At 47.7% G+C, this 23,107-nt stretch overlaps 1 protein-coding gene across 3 annotated transcripts in view; it reads left to right on the top strand.

The window, feature by feature from the left end:
* GFRA1 (GDNF family receptor alpha 1) overlaps positions 1–23,107 on the top strand; it is a 188,814-nt gene that overhangs the window by 159,936 nt on the left and 5,771 nt on the right. For all 3 annotated transcript variants that reach the window (XM_066354948.1, XM_066354947.1, XM_066354951.1), the window contains one exon: positions 3,459–3,640. In XM_066354948.1, the coding sequence (XP_066211045.1) occupies positions 3,459–3,640 (182 nt within the window). The remainder of the gene's footprint in view (positions 1–3,458; positions 3,641–23,107) is intronic.

A 23,107-nucleotide genomic window follows, 5' to 3' on the forward strand; every position in this document is an offset into this window, starting at 1 on the left:
CAGCTCCCTGCCCCCTAAGGCCTTTTCCTCACGCCTGCTATTGAAGGCCTATCGGACGAGAACATCTACCTGAACAGCAGGGACCAGGTATGACATCCTGGTAGCAGCTGTGGACCAAGTTTTTGGAATCCAGGTTCAGCCACCCCTCTGAGAGCCCTGTCCTCAAGTGACAATGTCTCCGTGAGACACTGCTGTACGGTGGCTGATTTCCAAGGCGTTAGCTAACAGTTTCCCAAGTGCACATGGGAAAAGCTGTTCAGTGGTATTTCTGAAACCTCCTTATTGTTTCCTTTGTTGAAAAGGCAAATCTAAATGACTTGCTTGCTAGGCACTTGATTCATCTGGCTGTAACCAAATCATTAAAACTAAAACAAGCTTTTGGATACTTCAATGAAATTTACACCCACAAAACTAGTTTCATGTGTAGAGTCGTTTGCCAAGACATTGGACATTCTGTGAATCTCTTATTTGGTCTTGACTTTTTAAAAATGTATATATATTACATATTCTCTTTTTCACATTCTACATGCTATTTTGGCAGAACACAAGATTTAATGGAGACAAAGCAATGACAATAGAGGTCAGCATAAGAAAAGATACTCACGCTGGCTGGAAAGACTGCTCCCTTGCAGAGAACCTAAAATCGTTCCTGCTTAATAATATTTTGGTGAAGGGGAGAATAGTCTGGTATCTTATTGCTAATGACTTTTCAATAAAAATAAATGCATTTGGTCTTCAACAGGGACCAAAGCCAGCCAGAATTCTTTACAGTCGTTCCACTTATATCTTGTTTAGAAGGGGCACAGCATACCAAAGACCCAGTGCTGTAAATTCAGTCTCTGGCGGAGCCCCTAGAGTGGAAGGAATTGGAATTTGTACATTCCAACCCAAATGCAATAACCCAGTTCTGCTCTCTTCAAATTAACCAACCCCTCCCCCCAGACTGCCTATCATGAATACCTCCCCAGTTTACTCTGGTTACTGTGTGTGTGTGGGGGGGGGGAGGTAATTATTTTTACATCAAAGTGCATGACAGATGTCAGGGGAAGAGAAAAGAAAGAACAAGATGGCTCTGGCAGGGTAGTTCAGTTGGTTAGAGCATTGTCCCAGTATGCCAAGGTTGTGGGTTCGATCCCCAGTCAGGGCACATACAGGAACAAATTTATATTCTCTCTCTCTCTCTCTCTCTCAAATCAATAAATAAATTTAAAGGTTTTTAAAAAAATAAATTTTAAAACGAGCTGAAGGTTGGAGGGGTGACAGTTACTGTCACTCAAGTCTGTCTGTCTTTAGCGGCTTCTTTGCCCTCCCTGGACCACTTCGTCTAAATCACAGCTCCCCACTCCCACCCTGTCCTCCTTGAACTCCGTCTGCTTCCTTTTTCTCCAGAAAGTTCTCACCTCCTAATGTATTGCATCTTTTACTTCCTCCCAGTCAGAATGTGACCTCCACAAGGGCAGGGACTCCTGTCTTTCATTGCTGTCACTGTTCATCACCGCATCCCCAGTGCGGAGCAGAGTGGGGCCTGTCACTTAGGAGATGTCCCATTGACATCTGAGTGGATTAATAAGTGGACAGCCCCCCCCCACCCCAAGTGCCAGTGCAAACACGTTAAAAAGCACTGATAGTTTCAATGAATGGCAAGGGGTCTCTTGAACCCACATATCTTAAGAAGGAAAAGGAAGGTGTTATTCTTGGGTTGTTGCTGCTCTGGGTCCTACAAGGAAACCAGTCCCCATATACTGTTCTCTGCATATCTCCCGCCCGCTGGGCCGTGAAACATGGCCAAAAGCACAAAAAGCATTTATATTTATTTGAAACTGTTTCTTCCAGCCTTAAAAATGTTAAGTTGTCAAAAACAAGTTTCCAATTTTCTGGACTTAAAGGATAACAATTTTAGAACAAAATGTCACTTCTAAGAGGAACATTAGGCTTAAATTATTCTGTCTTGTATATTGAAAAATGCCAGCTAAGAATCATATATTAACAATTTGCACATTCAGGTCCCAAATGGAGGAGTTTGATTTCTTATACAATGAATATGGAATAAAAAAAAAAATCCTAAATCCAGGCCAAATCCCCGAAGACCTGATTAAACTGTTTTTTATTCATGTGGGGGAGGGGAGCAACACGCAACCAATTTACTCTTGCCATAAAAACAGTCTAATCCCATGAACTTGTAATAAGCTTTTAAAGTTTTGCATTTTAAACTTTTCATTTAAGCAGGGCTGCTTCTACCTAATTATGCAGATTTTGTTTGGAACACTGGGAGCAGAAAGGGAAAAAGAAATAATCTTACTTAAGTTTCCACTGGACTATACAGCTGAGGTTTGGGATAGATTTTTCTTTTAAAGAAACTGGTTGTACCCTGACCAGGTGGTGGCGCAGTGGGTAGAGCGTCAGACTGGGCCACAGAGGACTCAGGTTCGAAACCCTGAGGTTACCAGTTTGAGCGCAGGCTCATCTGGCTTGAGCGCTGGGTCGCTGGCTTGAGCGTGGGATAATAGACATGACCTCATGGTCACTGACTTGAGCCTAAAGATCACTGGCTTGAAGCCCAAGGTTGCTGGCTTGAGTCCAAGATCGCTGGCTTAAGCAAGGGATTCCTCACTTTGCTGTAGCCCCCCAGTCAAGGCACATATGAAAAAGCAATCAATGAACAACTAAGGTGCTACAATGAAGAACCTATGCTTCTCATCTCTCTCCCTTCCTGTCTGTCTGTCCCTATCTGTCCCTCTCTCTGTCTCTATCTCTGTCTCTGTCACAAGAAAGAAAGAAAAGGAAGGAAGGAGGGAGGGAGGGGAGGGAAGGGAAGGAAGGGAGGGAAGGGGGGAGGGAGGGAGGGAGGGAGGGAGGGAGGGAGGGAGGGAGGGAGGGAGGGAGGAAGGAAGGAAGGAAACTGGTTGTATTTATAGTGTGAGCGGTGCCTGACTCATAGTAGGTGCTCTGTGCTAGTGAATATCATTGCCCGAAAAATCAATATGAACATCATTGAGCCTCCTCAGTCTCATAGTTAGGGATGTTATACTTTAAAAAAAAAAAAAGGCACTAATGCATTTGCTTTTAGTATAGAACTTTGACAGAGCACAAAGGTTTTCTTGGAAAATGGGACAGTGTTTGTGATCTCAAATAACAGGACCGAGGCTGGATTTCAAAGGGCTCAACTGATGAGTATTTCAAGGCAAGGACCTAGCGCGTAAACAGGAACACAATAAATATGGATTGCACATGGAGCATCTAAGTGTCCAGCTCAGTGTTTAATGAATGAATTTAATTTTGAACATCTGACCTAACAGCTGGCTCTCAACACATGTAGGGTCAGACATTTGGATGGGTTTTGTTCAGAGAAGTCCAGCGCTATACTCAGAATGTCTAGTGTGCCTCTCTGGCTGTATAGAGCTTGTCTGGGATATTTGCTGCTTGACTTTGAAATTGGATTTCCTCCTGTTTTACTGCAGAAAATGCAATTCAAGCGTTTGGCAATGGCTCCGATGTCACTGTGTGGCGGCCAGCCCTCCCCGTTCAGACCACCACCGCCACCACCACCACCGCCTTCCGGGTCCAGAACAAACCCCTGGGGCCAGCAGGGTCCGAGAATGAAATCCCCACACATGTTTTACCACCCTGTGCAAATTTACAGGTAAGAGTGGGCTTTGCACTCCTTGTCGGAGCTCACTTCCGGTGGGACACAGACTCGTTTTCTTTAGAGATAGATGGCGAAGGATACTCAGGTTGGAATCTTTAAAGTGCATTTTAACCATGATAAATGGAGACTGGGAAGTGCCAGAGAGTGGAGAGAAAGATGGACTTTGGGATTGACTGCAATTTACTAGGGGTGTGGTTTGGCCCCAGGCTCCTTGCTGTCTCTCTGCTCTTGGCCTCTTCACCTGTAGTGGGGAGAGGGGGGAGGGTTGGGCAGGTGGATCCTTAAGGTTTCTTTACTTAGTTATCATGCTTATTCTGTGTTCTCTGCAAGGCAGCAGCATACCAAAAAGAAAGAAGCTTTAGCTTTTGTCCCCATCACTGCCACGTCAACTGGATGATTTAACTGGAATCTAAAGCTGACCAAAGACAGAGTCGCTCGTGTAACGTTAGCTCAACTGTGGAACCCCCCAGGGGTCTGTTCTTCCAGGAGCAAAAGAAAAGGCTCTTTCCCATTAAGAGGAGCGGGGAGGGGCTGTCCTGGGAAGCCCCTCCTATGAACACAGTCCGGGGGTGTGGCCGGAAGCCTTCTTTGCGGTTTAATCCAGATCTCCAGGGGCAGGACCGCACCACACTAACAGTGGTTCCTTGACTCCTGTCAAAGCCGAATGTTTATTCTGCCTTTTTACTGATTTTTCAGTGGTGATGAACATTCAGCTGTTTGGCAAGGCATCGTAGGTATATGTTCGTGAAGTGTTTTTGCACACTTGACTTCCTTGATGTTATCCTCCTAACGGGTGCGGGAAAGATGCTATTATTATAGAACTGTCAGCCTCGGTTTTTCATTTGAGGACACGGGGGCTTGGCGAGGTAACACTTGTGCCCGAGCCTGTCAAGCTGGTGAGTCATAGAACCAGCGCTGGGGACCCCGGGGCCTCGGTTTCTTTTCATGGTTCTTCCTGTATTTGGGGGCAGCAGTGACCACGTGGTGATTTCTGCTTCTAGCCATGCTGAGGAAGGGGATGTTTGCCAGCACCATGCTGTCACCGTTGTCACACTTCCCACTTGTTGCTGGAGTACACTGTCCCTTCCCTCCCCTCACTGCCCGCCCAGAACTAGTCTCACCAGAATGCTCACCAGAGCTTTTATTGCCTGTTGCCATCTTGACCCACCTTGACGTGGCTCCATTTCTGGAAAGTATTGGGGCAGTTTTCCCACTTCTGATTTGCTTGATATCTTCTCACTCCACCATCTTCCTTCTTTTCCTTAGATAGGCTCCATGCTCCTCATGTGACCTTTGGTCTCTGTCCTGTGTCCTCTCCACATCCCAGTACCAAGCCCCAGCCACTCTGCCTCAGGTCAACCAAGATGTTCTTCCTACTTCTAAAGCATTTCTTGAGGACATCCCACCTCAATAAATGTTTTAAATTTCTATACCACTGTGCAGAAAGTGCCAGAACTGGGAGGAAGCTCGGGCTGGGGGGTACTGTGGCACCCTGCCCCGGGGCCCTGGGGTTCAGAGAGGGAAGGTGACTTACTTGCACAAAGTCCCCCAGCCAGTTGGAGGTGGGTCTAGACACAGACACAGCTCTTCAGAGACAGTCTCTTCTTCAGCTGTGGCTTGTGCTTTAGCCTCCTGCTTCCTCCGAGGTCCGCCTTTTGTTCTTGTTGGGTCTGCTCAGATTCCAGCGTCAGTGGGCACGTGGCAGATGAGGGATAGGACACTGTTGTCATAAGGTGAGAACAGTGGGCAGAGGTGGTTCCTGACCAGCAGAAGAGGCAAGGTTAGCTGCAGCCAAACCGGCGTCTTTTCTGCGCATGTCTGAGTGCACAGACCGTGACTACGGAGGCAGCATTCAGCCTGTTGCTTAAGCTCCTTCTGTGTTTTGGATACTTCCTGAAGATGAGCATTCAGAAACACTCTATCCCCAGTGAACTTACAAACTGTAGGCAGGATGCCCGGTTGGGGAGCTCGGTTGGTTGGTTAAGGGTCATCCTGGTATGATAAGGTGGCAGGTTTGGTCCCTGATCAGGGCACATACAAGAATCAACCAATGAATGTATAAATAAATTGAAGAGCAAATCAGTGTTTCTCTCTCTCTCTCTGTCTGCCCTTCCTCAATTTCTCTAAAATCAATCCACTTTTTAAAAAATTAAATAATAGGCAAGATGCAGCCAGCTCGTCAACACTTTTGGAAAGGTCAGACTAAGTTAATAGATGGTGTCGCAGAAAAATAGTCTCTGTTGGAAAACCATGGAATTAGAGTTTCCACCGTGAACAGCAGAGAAGCCTGTCAGCTGTAAGGAGGTGTTCCTTCCCTTCTCTTGCGGTGCCTGACTTCTGCTTCCCACGACACTGTGCATGGCTTGGCCAAACAATATTTTACCTCCAACACAGATCTGCCCACTCACCCTTCCTGCAGGGAGGACTCTGTATGCTGCAGGGTTGCCCTGGCAACGTCAGAGGACATGCGAGCTCTATTCCCAAGGAAGAGAGCCGTTCCTTCTCCTGTGTTAGTGATTAGTGATCAGAACTGGACCTCATAAAGTGAGGGGCAAAGTAACATTACAGCATGCCGTTTATCTCAGGGTTGCCACTTGACCTCTCGGCAGAGGGGACGTGGAGGCATGGGACTTCGGAGCAGGGAGGTGACGGCCGTACCTGTCTCCCCAATGACGCGCTCACACACAGTCTCCATCTCTCGCAGCTAAACAGCCTTTGCCTTGCAGGGAGCACTTCAGGGTCCTCAAAACCTTAACCTTCCTCCTAAGACCACTCCCACTCTTTGCACACGTGAGGCAGGGGCTGAGGGCGTGGGCTGGGCAGCCGAGGCTGTGTCCAGCCCCAGGCTCTTGTCCTCACCACCATCGGGGCCTCTGCAAGCCTCAGCCTCCTCGTCTGGGAAACCAGACCATGGCCGCGCTGCTGAAATTGGGAGGAATAAAGGAGGCAACGCTCCAGTGCCCAGGGCAGAGGGAACGCTCCAGAACGGTGCTGCAAATGTCACATGCGAAGCCGGAGCCCCCATCAGTGGGCCACGTGGTCCCTTTACAGTCGCAAACACAGATGGCGGTGGTGTGCCTCGCACGGGGCGGAGTATTGCGCGAGGGGAAAACGGTGTGGGTTAGCACTAATAGGCATATAGTGTGTTTAATTTTTAAAAACATTTCTCCTGCTTTGTGCCCTTTACTCCTCACAGCAGCCTGTGACCAGGTATGACAGACACCCTTCCCTTTTACAAGTGAAGCAACTGAGGCAGGGAAAAGGCTGGAGACGTAAGTGAGCTCAGCCAGCGCTTCCCTGGCAGGGCTGGGACTTCTGGCTCCAACGCCAGGGTATGCTTGCCTCGTTCAAGGTCGTGAACTTTTGCCTTCTTCCATGACCTTGGGCATCCTGGGCTCTTTCTTTGAATTAGGAATGGACGGAGGGGAGGAAGTAAAAAGATAGAAAAGGAGGTCATGTAGTATCTGTCTTTCCGTGTCTGGCTTATTTCACTTAGCTCAGTACCCTCCAGGTTCATGTGGGATCTGAACATGTGGAGCTCAGAGGAGCAGAGAGTAGACAGATGGTGGTTGCAAGGGGCTGGCGGTGGGAGACATGGGCAGCGGTGGGGCAGAGGGAGCGCAGTGCCAGACGTGCAGGGTGGAGAACTGGGGGTCTAATGTGTAGCACGGTGTCTGTCACTAACAGTCCTGTGTTCTGTACTTAACGTTCGCTAAGGGAGCAGATCTTAATTGTTCTGACAATCCCCCAAATGGTAACTAAGTGGTATACTTTTCACAGTGGATACATACAGCAAAGCAGTTTTGTGAATCATAACTCAGTAAAGCTGGGAAGGGAGGAAAGAAGAGGAGGAGGAAGCTGGTTTTGAGCGAGCCTGCTGCCCTGCTCCCCCTGGAGACAGTGATGAGGATGAGGGGACAGCACAAAGCTCATACTGGGGCTGGGTTCCTTCCTGCCATGGTTCCAGGAGACAGGGTACAGCACAAGGACCGAACGTCTGCCAGTGACACCTGGTGCAGCGTGAGGATCTCCTCAGGACGACTTAGATTAAGAATGGTTGAAGGAGTCATCGGAGGCCGAGGACTGAGGGATGGAAAGTGATGGGAGACGGGCCTCAGCCCGTGAGGATGCGATCCTTGGCACCGAGGCAGGACACTGAGGAGGCTCGTTCTCTCATCCGTCCTGCCCTTGCCTGCCTGGCCATCCTCAGATAAATCACCGTTTGCCAGGGGGTGGGGCTGGGGGTCCTAGAAATATCTTAGAATGGCGTTTGTCCTGACTGCATGCGTTGTTACTCAGAATAGAACCGATTTAAGCCAGCTTGGGACCCATTGGTAACAGAGTTGGAGAAAGTCAACTGTCTCTGGCAGCTCTAAAGTTCACTCCCCTTGAGAGGCAGCCTCTTGTAATATTTTAAAATGTACAATAATATGAGAAAACTCTTGGGGACCCGAGTCTCTGTCTTAACATTTGAGATAGATTTCCCCCTTGGAAGGGGAGAAATAAGAATAAACATTTTCAAAAGTCAGCTTCGAAGTGTAATTATCAACAAACCAAACACTGTTCTGTTTGGGGAAACGGTGCCCTGGGTAGGGGGCGTATAAGACTCACCTGCGGTTCCTGTGAAAGACTCAGCTTTAAAAAAGGAAAGTTGATTGATTAGTACAAAATGTCATGGAAATGTCCAAGTGCTGACTCCTGAGGTGCTAAAATACCAGGTTTGGGGTAACCCGCCAAGCTCCCCTGTCAGGACTGATTGGCAGTGGTGTTAGTCACGGGCGTGACACACAGATGATGCTGTTGCTGGCACATCCCTTTGACTCGTACAAAATGGTCACATGAGAAACAAGACATATTAAAATGGATACCGATTATTTCATCTTCTGTGCACTTGAGTGGTCTGGCCGCTGGCAAAAGCTCAGGATATGTAAACCAAATGGATCGCACTTGTCACATATTTAAAGTAAATATCTGTGGAAGGTGTAAGTATTGGGAAAAAAATATCTCTCTTTAGTGTCACTGTATACCGCTTAACTCAGGTGGCGTAAGGTAAAGACCTCTCCCACACGTGTGGGCCCCGTTTCCATGGTAATAGGATTATAGAGATTGGGGAATACAAGCTTGGGGCTGAGGCAGTGGACCCCTGAGAAGTTTAACTGCCTCTCTGCTCCTCTCCTCAAAAGAGGTGCAGTGGGTGGTCGAGAGGAGAAAGGCTGACAGGTGGGGGCACGCACTCCCAAGACGCGGCTCGTGGGGCGGATTTAGGATCGTCAGGGGCAGTGCGTGGGAGCTCTGGTAAACAGTGCAGGCCATGTTCAAAGTCACTTGTTTTGTTTGTTTCTCTGTTTTGTGGAGCCAAATGAACTAGATCTGTGGGTGAGACACGGAGGGCCAACAGTTGTAGATCTCAACTTCAAGGGCCGCCCCCCCCCCCCCGCCCTGTCCTATGGGGACCTTCAAGGCAGCTTCCTTAATCATAAAAAACATGCACACTGTCCCAGTGGATAGCCTTTGCAAGAATGCTAACTGCTCAACTCAGCAATGCAGAGGCCAGGTGTCCCAGTCCTCCTTCCATGACCACATCATTATCTACTTTGGTGGTCAGGCTGTGCAAGCCCCGGGGGTTCCACAGCTGGGACGCTGATGGCCCGCTGTGGGCCGTGGCGGTGGGCCTCTTTCTAGCAGCAGAGGACCTATGATGTCCACTGGATTTCAGTGTAAGGCCGCATCTCCCTGGCCTCCCGGGAAAGCCTCCCCCCAGGCCCTTCTCTTCCCAGACGACACTCTGGAGCTTGGAGGCATGAGCTGGCCACTTGTAGGCAGCAGCACACCCTTTACAGAGCTGAGGGAGATGTGGAAAGGGTGGGCGGGGTCTGACCGTCTTTAACACCTGCTCATAACCCATTTGACTCTTACATTGGGTATTTGAGTATTGGGTTTGAATATAGTCAAATACTGCCTTAAAATATTGAAAGTAATCTCTTTCTGAAACAAGACTTTGTATCCTGGCAGAACAGCGTACCCTGCCCCTCCCCAGTCTCTTGGGAAACCCCAACAGGCCCATTTGTATCGAATAGGACCAGACCAGACCAGAAATGATTTCGCAACTCTTCTCGGGGGCCAAACCCCAAAAGTCTGGATGTGGCAGGAGGGTGATTAGCCAAACCTGCTAAATGCCCAGGATTCCACTGGCTGTGACCAAGTGAAAATTTTAAGTGTTGAGTTTTAAAAGGAAAGCTGCCAATGGGTGTTCTGTAAATCATTTGTGCCAGCAGACTGACCTCATTATGTCAGCTAATCCTGGAAATACAGGAGGTAAATTTAAATCTCCTAGCATGAAGCACTTAATCAATATTCTAAATGTTTCTCTTGCAATTTATGCTAGCAGAGCAATGGGGTGCCTTGGCGCCCCGTTAATCTTCCACTGGGGAGGAGGCGGCTGAGAGGGAGGCCCAGGTCCTGGGGTTTGGTGGGCTGGCAGGAAGCTGGGAGGGAAGAGAAAAGTGCTTCTTTCCAAACCAGGCTCTTGGCATGGGGTTGCTCACCCCGTGTGCTCATGCCACCCCTCCCAGCAGGCAGACCTGCCCTGCGGGCACCTCCTCAGTACTTTGTCACCTGGAGTGGACAACCTAGGAATTGCCCTGTGGGGAAGAGCAGACGCTTGGGAGTTAGTTGGATCTGAGTGAATAGAAATCCCAGCTCACTTCCTATTGCTGTGCAACCTGGGCCAGGTTTCTTAGCCTCTCTGAACGTCTGCTGTATAATATCACTCACCACTTGGGTTTGTTGTAAGCAGAAAAGAACTAGTGTCTGTCTGCACAGGACTGGCTTACCAGGACTGGCTCACCCACTGCACTTGGTAAGGGGCCACCACTCTTATTGTTACTGAAGAGATGTGTTAGAGCTTTAATTCTGGACCCTGAGACCATAAAGGAAGGGCTGCTCCCAGGATCTGGGGACCGTAGAGGGAAAAAGATGGAGCTCCTTAGATTTTGCTTAATTTGTAAGAAGCATTTAAACAAGTAATATCCTGCTGGTTCTAAGATGTGGTCATTGTGAAAGTCCCAAGGAAGGAAGGGTCAGGGTGGGATGGTCCCTGGACACCAGGCTAAGAAGGAAGGGAAACCAAAAGGCAATAAATAAAGGGTCAGGTTTGAGGGGTTAGAACTTGTCCCAAATCCATCTCTCTGTGCCCGGAAGGAGTCCCCCAGGAGCTACATCCTGATCATCAGCTTCTTGGAGTTGTGGCTTGGAGCAGTAGCAGTAGTCAGATCCGAGTCTAGCCTGGGTGTCGTCAGAATGGGGCTGTCTGCCAGGGGCTGTGGCCAAATCCCTTAACCAGTCTGGCATTGGGGAGAGGTGACACAATTGTAAATGGGAAACAACTCTTACTGCAGAGAAGATGGTGTTAGGGACCTAGCCCTGCTTCTTAGCGTCAAAGACTTGATTCTACAGCCTTGCCCATATCTGCACCCGACCAGTACTATCATTTGCTTAATGTTTCTTTTCAAACTCCATCACTAGGTACACTGTTAATAACATTGGTGAAACGCATGTGAATCAGTGTGCTACCTCTCCATGTAAATCATTAAATTTAAAGTAATAAAGATATTGGCATGCCACCTAAATAATGTCATATACACCGGTGGTCCTCAGACCCCACTTTGGGAAACATTATGAACAATCTAATCATATGACAGATCCCAGAACTATTTCTTTGATAACCGGCATCCTCTCTGCTTTCCGTGGTCTGGTATTAATACAGCAAATGTTCATCTAGAACTTCCCATGAGTCGAGTACTGATCTAGGCACATTATACACATATATATGTATATGTATGTACACACACATACACACACACACGTATTTCATCCTGACAGTAGCTCATGAGGTCAGTACTATTGTTCTTCCCATTGTTTTGGACAGACCTGAGACTCAGAGAGCTTGATCAGGAGAAGAGACAGGGAAAAGCAGCATTCCCCCCCCCCCCCATGCCTTTTAAATATCTACGCTGTATTATGTAAACCAGAGCACTTTTCCTTCTTGTTTCTGGATAACATTATTCATTCAGTATAGATTAAATCAGCCCCTAAATTCTTGTTGAACATCTGACAGATTGACATGCCAGACTGGTTCATAAACTAGCATAAAGCAAGATAATGATGCCTATTCTGACACCAACTGGCGTCCTGCAATACAACTCAATTCTGACACCCGGCCCTGTAGTTCCCACAGACTCCACAGCTTAAGGACACGATCCCCAGCAAGGTTGCCCTTGCTTCCAGTGCCAGACACACTTTAGGGGTCCTTGGGCCACCTGCACTTCTGGCTAAACAGCTACAGGGGTGCCCACGACACCCTCAGGTTCAATAGCTCAGAGCTCATGATGATCCGTTTTATTATAAAGGACAGAGATCAGGATGAGCCCAGTGGAGAGATCCTTAGGCTGCACTCTGGGAAGGTCTCCAGTGGCAGGCTCTTGCACCTTCTTCTCTGGGGTTCCCTACAGAATAAGGATACATCACCCTCCCAGCACATCCATGCATTCGCCCACCAGGAAGTGTCGGCGAGCTTCAATGACCAGAGTTTTCGTTGGGGTTTTATTATAGAAGCATCACTGATTGAGCCATTGGGCAGTTGAAGGCAATCCTCCACACACAGCCCTTTGCTCCTTAGAGGTCAGGAGGTCAGGCTGACTTCATGTGGTCTAAGCACCAACCCCTTGAGCCATGGTTGGTCTTTCTAGTGACAGCCCCAATCCTCAGTCATCTCATTAAATCCAGGTATAAAAGGGTGTCTGAATAACAAATCCATTCCTTATCACTCAAGAACTTCCAAGGATGTAGAAGTTATCTCCCAGAAACCAGAAACAAATGATAGTCAGATTCTGATTTTAATGCTGGGGCAAACAGTGAAACTTCTCATGAGGAAGCCGGAGTGGAATTTTTGAGCATGCTCACTTCACCATGAAACCCTGGGCCACTGACTTATTCTCTCTGCCTGAGTTTACTCGTCCATGAAGGTGGGGTGACAGTACAAGAGCCTCCTGGGCAATATGAAGATTAAGTGTGATCCTGGGTATAAAGCATGCTCAGGGAAGTGCCCCGCTCAGAGATGGTACATTACGTAGGATTTTCTTATCGGTACGTTTCATGGGGCTTTCGGCACTTGGATGTCCCTGGCCCCCTTTGTCCCACGTTCAGTAACAGAAATGTTCTGAAGGGCCAGGCTGACTGATGCAGGCTTTATGGTTCCTGTTTTCCGGTGGCTGTTCTAGCCTTGGTAGCCGTGGGGCTTTGCACCTGTTTAGTAGACTTGTCATGGATAAGGCAAGGTGACAGGCCTTGTCAGCGTGATGGCTTTGAAATGTAATTTCGAGTCGGATGATTCTCCATAGGAAGTCACTTGCTTCCCTGACATTCTTAGGTGGGCTGCACGCTCTGTGCCAGTCTTGAGAACTTCAGGAGGGATTACTTCGAGCTCTTGGCTAGGAACTGAACAGCCCTCCAGGGAGGCTTGCTCAGCTATGGCCCTCGTGACACTTTGGGCTGGATAATTTGTTGTGGTGGGGCTGTAGGGTGCTCAGCAGCAGCCTTGCCCTGGACCCTCTAGGTCAGTGGACCCCAACCCCCAGGGCTGTGGACCGGTACCGGTCCGTGGGCCATTTGGTACTGGTCCGCAGAGAAAGAATAAATAACTTACATTATTTCTGTTTTATTTATATTTAAGTCTGAACGATGTTTTATTTAAAAAAAAATAACCATATTCCCTCTGTTACATTCATCTAAGACTCACTCTTGATGCTTGTCTTGGTCACATGATACATTTATCCGTCCCACCCTAAAGGTTGGTCTGTGAAAATATTTTCTGACATTAAACCGGTCTATGTCCCAAAAAAGGTTGGGGACCACTGCTCTAGGTGCCGGTAGCACCTTCTGACAGCAAAAAATGTCCCAAGACATAGCCAAATGCCCCCCTGGGTAAGACAAAATCACCCCTGGTTGATGATCACCGCCCAGGAAATGAGGGCTGTCTAAACGACGCCCGGTTCCTTTGTACTAACATTAAATGGAGGCATGTGAGTGTCTTGTTGGGACTCCTCCTCATGTGGTAAGGAGCCTAGGATGTGTAGGAGCTGACTGGAGCACTGGACCAAACCTTTCCGAAGTAGTGCAGGCCAGGACAATGAAAAGGGGCTGTGGTTACATGCCCATTTGGGGACATTTAATTTTCTCAAGGACACATTCCCCACAGATGAAGACCCTTGGGTAGTACTATAGGTGGTGTCATCAGCTGAGGCTCTGGACCCGGTCCTCATTCTCCAGGGACCTGCCAAGTCCACGGTCATCAAGGCCTCACACCCTAACCTTCTTGAGTGATGTTTTTGTCCATTTAGCACCCTGGACAAGTACGCTACAGGTGACATTTCAAAGGAGACTTGGCTGATGAGCAGAGTGGATGGAAATGGTTATAACAAACCACAGTGGGGTTTCCCGCGTATGGACTTTATGGAGGGTGTCTCGGGGTGGGGTGGGGTGAGGGTGGAGATTGGTGGGGAGCCTACGGCCAGAGCCAGACCCAGCCACGCTGAGCCCTCGGCCCATGCTCAGAATCTCAATGACTGCGGCCACACAGATGCTATGTCCTGAGCTTTCTGTTGAAGAAAACGGCCTTGGTGCCCCATAGTACTTGTGGTATTTGGCTTATGGTCTTGGTGAAGTTCCCATCATTTCTGTGAATTACAGAGTGTTTTCTAGCACCCACTGTTGTGTTGATCTCATTAAAATAATAAAAACAAAATCCAGGTGTTGGCAACACAGCGTTCCCTTTGCATAATGGTCTCCTGCTCAGGGTGAGTTGATTTCTATACTGTGGGAGAAATGGCTGTGTGTGTGTGGAGGGGTGGTCTTGGTCTGCCCTTAGCACAAGTACTAAGCCGCAGGACCCCCCACCTCCACCCAGGCTGCTTCTGGGCTACCCTGGAAGCCTCCCAGCAGAGCTCTGGACCCGGCTGCCAAGTAGCTCCAGGACCCTGTGTGATGGGCCCGGCCACTCCCAGCATGGGGTGGCTGCCCATGGCCTCCTGGGACTTAAACTTCCATACTCCAGGTGCCAGCGATGAGCTCAGAGGGATGCCGCATCCTGGAACCCACCCACATTAGCCCTGGAAGGAAAGAGGTTGTTATAAAAACACTTTATGAAATAACTGCTTATGGAGCGTTTTCAAAGCCCTTCATCCAGGAGAGTGCTTGAATTCGGAGCTCGAAATTGAGTATTACTCCGTTAAGGCTGCTGTACAAACCCGCCTGCCGAAATGCATTTTCAATTGTGTCTTCAAACCCTATTGGAAATGGAAGCTTGCAGGGTCGAACCGGTAAGAAAAAAAGAGACACGTTATCTGAGGGGCCAGGCTTCCCCTTGGGTATGCAGAGTGCAATGGCATACATTGTATCCATTTGGTAGGGCAGCCCATGAAAGTCTGGTAGGCTGGGTGGCTTAACCAATGGAAACTTATTTCTCACCTTTCTGGAGACTGGAGATCAGAGATGAGGCCTCTGGAAGCGTCTCTCCCTGGCAAGCCCATGGCTGCCTCCTCGCTGTGTCCTCACATGGCCTTTGCTCTGTGTGGGAGCATCCCCGGGATCTCCCTGGACCTCCCCAGATCTTCCCTAACCCACAGCGTCCTGCTTAGTGTCGTTTGTGCAGCCTCGGAAACCGACAAGTGAAGCTCTGACTCTTGGCTATTCCCCGTGGTTGAAGGAACGTGGAGAACTGTCCCTGCCCGGGCAAGGGGGCTGGGCTCTCCTGCCCTGCCCAGCACAGCACAGCACAGCGTGCACACATCAGGGGTTCTCCCACCTTGCTGAAGCAGATGCTATCAGATTTCGGGCTTCTGCAAACTTAATTCAAGTAATGATTTCTTTGTGATTGGCACATTTGCACGGTAGCCGACTTCGGCCTCAACATATTGTTGGAATACACAATACTGTAGTTTAAGATTATTTTATCAGCTCTGAAGGGTTTTCTAATTCATTTGAAAAGTTGTAATGGGCTTGAGCGTCCTTAGTGTCGTTTAATAATACAGCATTTATAGCTGGCTGTAAAACTTCAGATTACGGTTTTAGCAATTGTGCCGTTCTATTTTATAGTTTAATAATTGTTCAAATGAAGAAGAGTAAAATTTCTAAAAAACCAATTTAATGACTTAGAAAAATAGCCTTTATCTAAATCTAGTGCACACCTTTAATAAGCCCAGATGTCCCCTTTCCAACAAAGGCAGATCATGGCGTCTCTTTCTCTCTACCAGAAAGACCTCCAAATTAAGCACACAGGGTACAGTTCTCTGAGTTATTATTTTTCTCTCCTTCCCCCCGCCCTTTTTATTTCTAATCTCTATAGTTAGAATAAGTCTATTTGCCAAGCACAAGGCGAAAATGAGCGAGGCTAAGAGAGTCAGCAGGAACCAGGGAGCTCATTGGATCTCTCCGGAGAAGATTCTTCATTTTATACACGGCCCCTGGATCATACCAGTTCAGCCCCAGCTTTTAACTCTAATAAAATCTTATTAATGCTCCAGATAACCCCTATTTCATCATCCTGGGAACTGGGAAAATAGGGATCCCTAAATTCTAATGTAATTATATACTATCAGGAGGACTAATTAAAGCATTAGCCTACAGTGTAGGGGAGAAGGCATTATCTCATGTTGTCATTGGAATTGTAGTTCCTGTTATTATTATATTTCTGGGTTTTTTCCAAGGGTAAGTTGTCAGACAACTGAAGGCAATAAGAGAGGAGGACCTGGGCCAGGTAGACAAACATGGTTCCCTTGGAGCACATGGAGTACACTCTGGGAACACAGTCCCGGGACCTTTGGGTCCAGAGTGATTCTTGGGCAGACCAGCCTTGGCTCAGCTCTGTTATGCAGAAATGGTAATGGCCAGGGGAAGTCCCGGCCGGCTCGGCTCTTCCTCTCTCGGTGCATTCCAGGGGCTTGGGGCTCACAGCCTGTTGGCATTCTGTGTTACAAACAGCAGTGCCTCGTACGTAAACAGCGGGGAAGCTGACTCTGAACTTGGTAAGTAGGTTGGACAGAGGTTACCCACAGTGGCTAGAACCCCCCTCTTGCATCATCCTGAAATGACAACTGGACCCCTTTCCTCTGTCCCCCACTCGGTTCTCCAGCTGCCTCACCTTTCCGGAGACAGTCAGCTCCAGAGAGTTGCTAGTTGAAATTTGGCATTGGTTGGAAGAACTTAAGGCTGTCCATCCCAAGGGCATTAAGTATCTTTTTGCCAGGTCACAGTCACAGTCATCTCAGTAAGGATGCCACAGCCGGAATCCCTTCTTGCTGGGGGCAGAGACAGGCATTTGCTCCAGGTTTCAACTGTTCCCTCCTCCTATTACCTGCCCCAGCTGTGACAACCGCTACATTGTAACAGCGCCAGGGCCAGCGTCTAGTGATTCCGAGGTCCTGTGGAAAGTGACGGCAGTACCATCGTCCGTTTCACTACTAAACCAAGCTCGCTGTGAGATCATGTAACTCAAGCACGGACCGTGCCGAAGCTTGACAAGGGATCATACAGACAGTAGGCCAACAGCGTGGCACGGTTGGTTCTCAAAGTTTTTATTTTTTTTTTTTAAGAAAAAGAAGCTGTGGTGCTTAAGAGTAGATAATAATGAAGGATCATGCCTTTTGCTACAATAAACTCAAATCTTCTAGTGGGCTCTACTGGCAAGTGGTTTAATCTCCTTAATCTTGGATTCATCATCTATAATATGGGAATAATGAACCCTACCGCCTAGGAGGGTTGTGATAATTAAACAAATTAAACTTCTTCAGCACAGCAACAGAGCCTCCAGCACAGTAATTATTTTATCATTTTTTTAAAAATCTTCCTGGTTGGTCTGTGCTGGACCAGGAGCCAGAAGAAGCCTGTGCTAAGGGGCATTTGATGACTGTTAGCCCGAAATTCATCGGGGGAATGAACTTGGGCATTAGGTAGGGTGTGTATCCTATAAAAGTCGGTCCTAAGGTGAACTAATATTTTATGACCACCCATTTGTGATATCTTCTTCTAAACATCTTTTTTTTAAACCACTTTTCTCAAAAAATGAGACCAACAACTTAAGGAGGGCATGGGAAGGCCAGGCCCCCTCTGTGCATTCTGGGAAGAGCCATTAGGCAACCGGCACCAGTGGTCCGCTGGGCAGGGATGCTGGCCCATCAGACGGATGGTAATTCAGCAGTCGGACAATTGCTTAACCCAATTTTCTGAGTAATAAACATGCTTAATAAAAAGGAGTAGAGTGTCTGTATCATCTTGGCTATAAATATGCTCTCTTGTTCTGGGTAACCTAAGAGAATACCTCTGAGCGCACTTAGATCCGGTACAATAAATAAATCCAATTTCTTATATCCCCCACTGACCTTTTATCCTTGGGCCTTCTAACTAACCGTGCCTCCTTAAATAATCGGCTCTGCCTTGTGCTTGGCCATGGAGCTCACAAATGGGAGGAGAATGACTAGTCCTCCAGGGGGTGAGGTTCAATGAAAGGCTTTCTTCCGCCCTAGTTAAGGTCCCAGAGGAGTCACATCATGGATGAGGTTGTCTGGAGAGAAAGCTTGGGATGGGGGACAGGAGGGGACATTGCAGGAGGTCTACTGTCTTCCCCTCTGCTGCAAGCCCCTCGGATAGGATGGGAGAGGTATTCACCTCTGCGCCCTCTGGGAACAAAAACCGTCAGGACCTCTGACTTCCGAAAGAAGTCACATTTGCGCAAGTTGCTCTGGTTTCCAGGGTGAGGCTTGGGAGGGCCCCCTAATGCTGTGCTCCCTTCGACAGCCACTTGGTTGTCAAAGGCTGCCTGAGCAGGCTCTGTTCATGCTCACTGTGTGATGTGGGCTTATTCCTGCCTCCTCGGCGCCCTCCTCAGCAGTCACTAGCATAATAACTACTTCCAAGGGTTGATCTGTAGACTACGGGAGATAAGGTGGGCAATGTCTGGCAGGCAGTCAAGATGCATTGGCCATGGAGTCAAAGAAACCAGGCTCAAATCTCAGCTAGCCACTCCAACCTGCAGAAACTTAGGCGAGTGCCAGCCCAAGTACAGAAACCCTGATCTGCACAAAAGGGGGGTGCTCCCCTTAGAAAGTCCTCCTGGTCCTTGGGAGAACTCCATACAATGCGACTGGGATCGCTGTCCCTATCAGCGGGAACTATTATTAATGGCGATCGTCACCGTCATCATCACTATTAACCTACTTGGTTTTCCTCTCTTTTCTAGAATATTTTTCTCTGTCTTCTAAAAGCATATTTTTAAAGAAAACTTTTTAAATGCTTTGCTGTCACCTTGTTTTTCTTGAAGCACCGAGTGCTCCATCTTCCGAATGAGAGTGAACAAAAAAGCTCTAGGTCCGTATGTCTTCAAGCCGTGGCATTTTCTCTCCAAGCCTAGTGACCACCGTGAGTCACAGAGCCATCCCGGGGCCGCACTCAGTGGCACAGAGACGCACAGGAGAGCGAGAGGCTTCATCAGTATCGCCTGATGGTGATGAGGATGTGTGTCTGATGAGATAGGCCTAGTGCACTTCTCACTGGAGACCACAATGAATCTCTGCTGTTGCGCCTGACATTTGCATTTCCGACTTGCGCATTTTGCAAAAACAAATGTTTCCTTTCCATTTGCTCCTTGCCTTTCCTCCGCTGGATCTTTGTTCTCCGTCCCCCACCCCAAACTGAAACATCTTTCACACATTGTTTGGCACTCTCTCATCGGTATTTGTTTTCTAAAATACAGCTCATAATTGCGCCTTCTCTGAATAGTTTACTCATTGAACATGAACTGAAAACACAGTTTTCTGGTGTCGTTGGCAATGTGAGTTGGCCCCAACTTGGAGAAAAAAAGCACAATAGATGTAAGACGATCCCGTGAAGTTATGGAAAGGAGCAAGCCCCCTTGCGCATTAAGCTCCCTGCTGTAGACACTGTCTGCGCACGATGTCACTTGCCACCCTGCCATTAGCGTTAAATTACAAGCATGGGGCTGCAGCATCCTTTTTATGGTGTGCCAGAGCCCGACGGGCAAGCCTGAGGGGCTGCTTAGCTAATGGAGGACTGTTGATATATCTTACAGGACTGTATCTCTCTCGGCGCATTCATTTTTAAACCCAATGCAATCGTGAGCCAGTTCGATTGGATATCACATTCACAAACCACATTAGTTGGGGCTTGCTTTTCCCGACCCCTGTCCCAATCCAAGAATGACCAGCACAAGGCCCACAGAGAGGCTAAGAGACCATCCACAGCAACTTGGATTTTAAAAGCACTTCCACCCAGAGTAGCTTAACCAGCCCCGCACAGCAGCGACTTCTCCATCCCCCTCTAAACCATCAAATGCCCGGGGCACACTGAGTGCCCCGAGCCCCTGGCCTCTCTCCTGCTCACCTCTGCCCACCTCTGCCCCTTGCCCTGTCCGGTTGAGAAGCAGGCTTAGAAGAGACAGGTACATTTATTTGTTCCCAAACCCTTTTTATGCTGTTGTGTTTGGTATTTGGCTTAAATCACTGAATTAAATATTACTAGACTGATTGATCTAAGAGCACAAAGAAAGCATAGTTGTTTCGATGGAAACTAAATTGAATACATTGGAAAAGGCAAATTCCTTTTATTTTTTTTTTAAAAGCCTTTGGGTTAGGTGTGAGCAAGACAACTGTAATAGACTGAGAAAAAAAATGTTTAAATGTAGAAAAAATCAGCACTGAGATTTCTCTGCACGTATCAAACAAATGTCTCTCCTGTTTTAAAGAAACTAAAATTGGGAATTGTGGCTAAAAATCTCAGGATTAAACACTGGCTTTCCTACAGAAATGGACTACAGAAACTGGGGAACTCTAATGAGCAAACTTTCTTTAAAAAACTTTTTAAAGAGGGTGGCTTTGCTCATGTATCCAAAAATCAGTAAATCAAAGACATTCAGATGTTACATGAAAACTTGTGATGCGATATGTACGGTGGAATGTTATTCAGCCTTAAAAAAGGAAGGAAATCTTGCAATATGTGACAACGTGAATGAATCTGAAGGACATTGTTATGTGAAATAAGCCAGTCCTGTTGGAAGTACCTGACATAGTTAAACTCATGGAAGCAAAGACTAGAATTTTGGCTGCGTAGGGCTGGAAATGAGGAGCTGTTCTTCAACAGGTGTACAGTTTCAGTAATGCAAGGTAAGGAAGCCTGAGAGACCCACTCTACAGCCTTGTGTCTATAGAAACAATACTATATTGTACACATGAAAATGTTTTAAGAGGGTAGATCTCATGTTAAGCGTTCTTCCCACAATTTAACAAAGAAAAGAAGCTTTAAAATAAAAAAATAAAAAGTTTGATAGAAAGGTATAATTTCTAAGTGATGATGAGTTTTCCCTTTAACTTAATTGCTCAATTGTCCAATGACCTATGGTCCCAGTCCCTAATCCTGTCAGATAAGAGGGTTTCTACTCTAAGCTCAAGCCAAAGAACACAGTTAAACTTGGCACACCCCACGGGTGCCAGGAATTCAAGAACTTCCAGATCCTAGAACAAGAATACACACCTTCCTCACTCATCCTGAGCCTGTGCTTTTTCCTGGTAAGGAAGGTCGACTTCAGGTTTTCAGACCTTTCTTCATGCCCATCTTATGACCAGGTTCAACCTGCCCGGAGCCTGCCAGACTAACAAATCTTGGCACCCTGTGGGCCTTCCTGAACTGTGCTGAGTGAAATATCTTTATAAGGCCTTCTTAGAGCTTAATGTAATAAAAGCATTTGGGCTGAGATTCGGGCAGGACGCAGACGCAGTGTGTTGGAGGAAGGAGATAGAAGAGACAGGGTAGAGAAGCCGCCCGAGGCTTTTCGCCATGCCCTTCTCATATGGACACTAGCCGCATCTCACCCTGGCCCTCCTCTCTGCCCCTCAAGCCCTTCTTGACCCGTGCCAGGGTCCCTGGGGCTGGCAAAGGCCAGCTTGGGAAAAAAAACGGATACCGTCCCTGCCAAGCACAAGCTCTGAAAGACAAAACCCCAAGTTCAAGGGCTCAGATCAGGCCTTATTTATGTGTCTGCTTGTTTTACGTCTCTGACTTCACTGCGCATGTCAGACCAGTGGTTGCAAATGGCTGTTAGCAAGTTTGCAGGAAAAGCAAATCGCCAGGAAGGTGAGTTTCATGGACAGTGAAAGGGATTTTTAGAAAGGCTGGCCAGCCGCTTGTGACCAGACCAGCAGTAATCCCTCCCCTGCCTGGCTCTCCCAAATCCAACAGGCAAAATCCGAAAAGCTGAAAAGCATGTAAGATTTATGACAGAGCACTAAGCAGACCACCATTACTGAGCTTGGAGGCAGCAGTAGGCAGCTTTTTTCTCTGTTTATTGTGCAGAAATTATCAGGCAAATACATATCAGATGCGCAATAGAATTAATTGTTGTATGGTAAGTACTACCCATAAAATCAGGTGTATGTATACCTGCACGTCAGGTGTATAATGTGTAATCAGGTGAGTCGATTTTATTAAAACGCAATGTGAAAAATACAGACTCAGAAGCAGGTTGGTCTGCTCAGCCCCTCTTCAGAATTAGGGCCACGTCCTTCTTCCTCTGTCTTGCCTTATGAGAACATGTAAGGTGTGTAGGTTTAAATTGAGAAGTGGCCGTGCGTTCTGGACTATTTCAGGAAGAAGTCACACGATGATTTTCCCAAGCAGAGGTCCAGTGTGTGCGGCAGAGGAGACTCATATGCTAATAAACTGCTATTGACAAGCGTGATAGATACAGCTAGGTACTTAGCGAGTGCTGGAGGACAAAGTGGTTTGCATTTTACAGTCTGTGTGTTTCTCTCTTTATTGCTTGTATTCTGTCATTAAGCTAACAGGTTCCTAATATAGCAAATCTCTCTAATCAGTAAAGCAAGGGAGAAAAGAACCAGAAGCGTCATTAATTACAACCATTTGGCTGCAGCCCGGACAGTCTGTTGCTATTGGATCGGGCAACTTCCTCTGGTGTAATTTTCTGGAGGTAGAGCAGAAACTGGCTTTTCTTCTGCATGGAGGAGAATAGAGAAATGTTGCCTACCCTGCTGGCTGACAGCTGCCTAAAAGCTCAAGAGTAAACACTGGCTTTCCTACAGAAACGGAGTGCTGGGGCCGCCAACGTCAGGTTCCGAGTGGGTGCACTTTTCAGTCTCCAGATCCATAAACAGAGCGAGTGTGCGTCTCTAAAGCCTGGCCCGTGGGTCTTCGAGGCTGGTGAGCGCCTACTGCAGGCAGAACTCGCATGTGCACGCGCAGTGGGCAATGAGCAGGCTCGACCGGGAGCTATAAATTATGTATGTCTCCGTGTGTTCTGTACAGGAAAGCCATTGGCACTGTGGCAGGCTTTCCCAGTGCTAATCGCAGGGGTAAAAAGCAGGAGAGCCGTCAATCTGACTC

Source organism: Saccopteryx leptura, chromosome 13 (assembly GCF_036850995.1).
Source record: "Saccopteryx leptura isolate mSacLep1 chromosome 13, mSacLep1_pri_phased_curated, whole genome shotgun sequence".
Classification (NCBI taxonomy): Eukaryota; Metazoa; Chordata; class Mammalia; order Chiroptera; family Emballonuridae; genus Saccopteryx; species Saccopteryx leptura.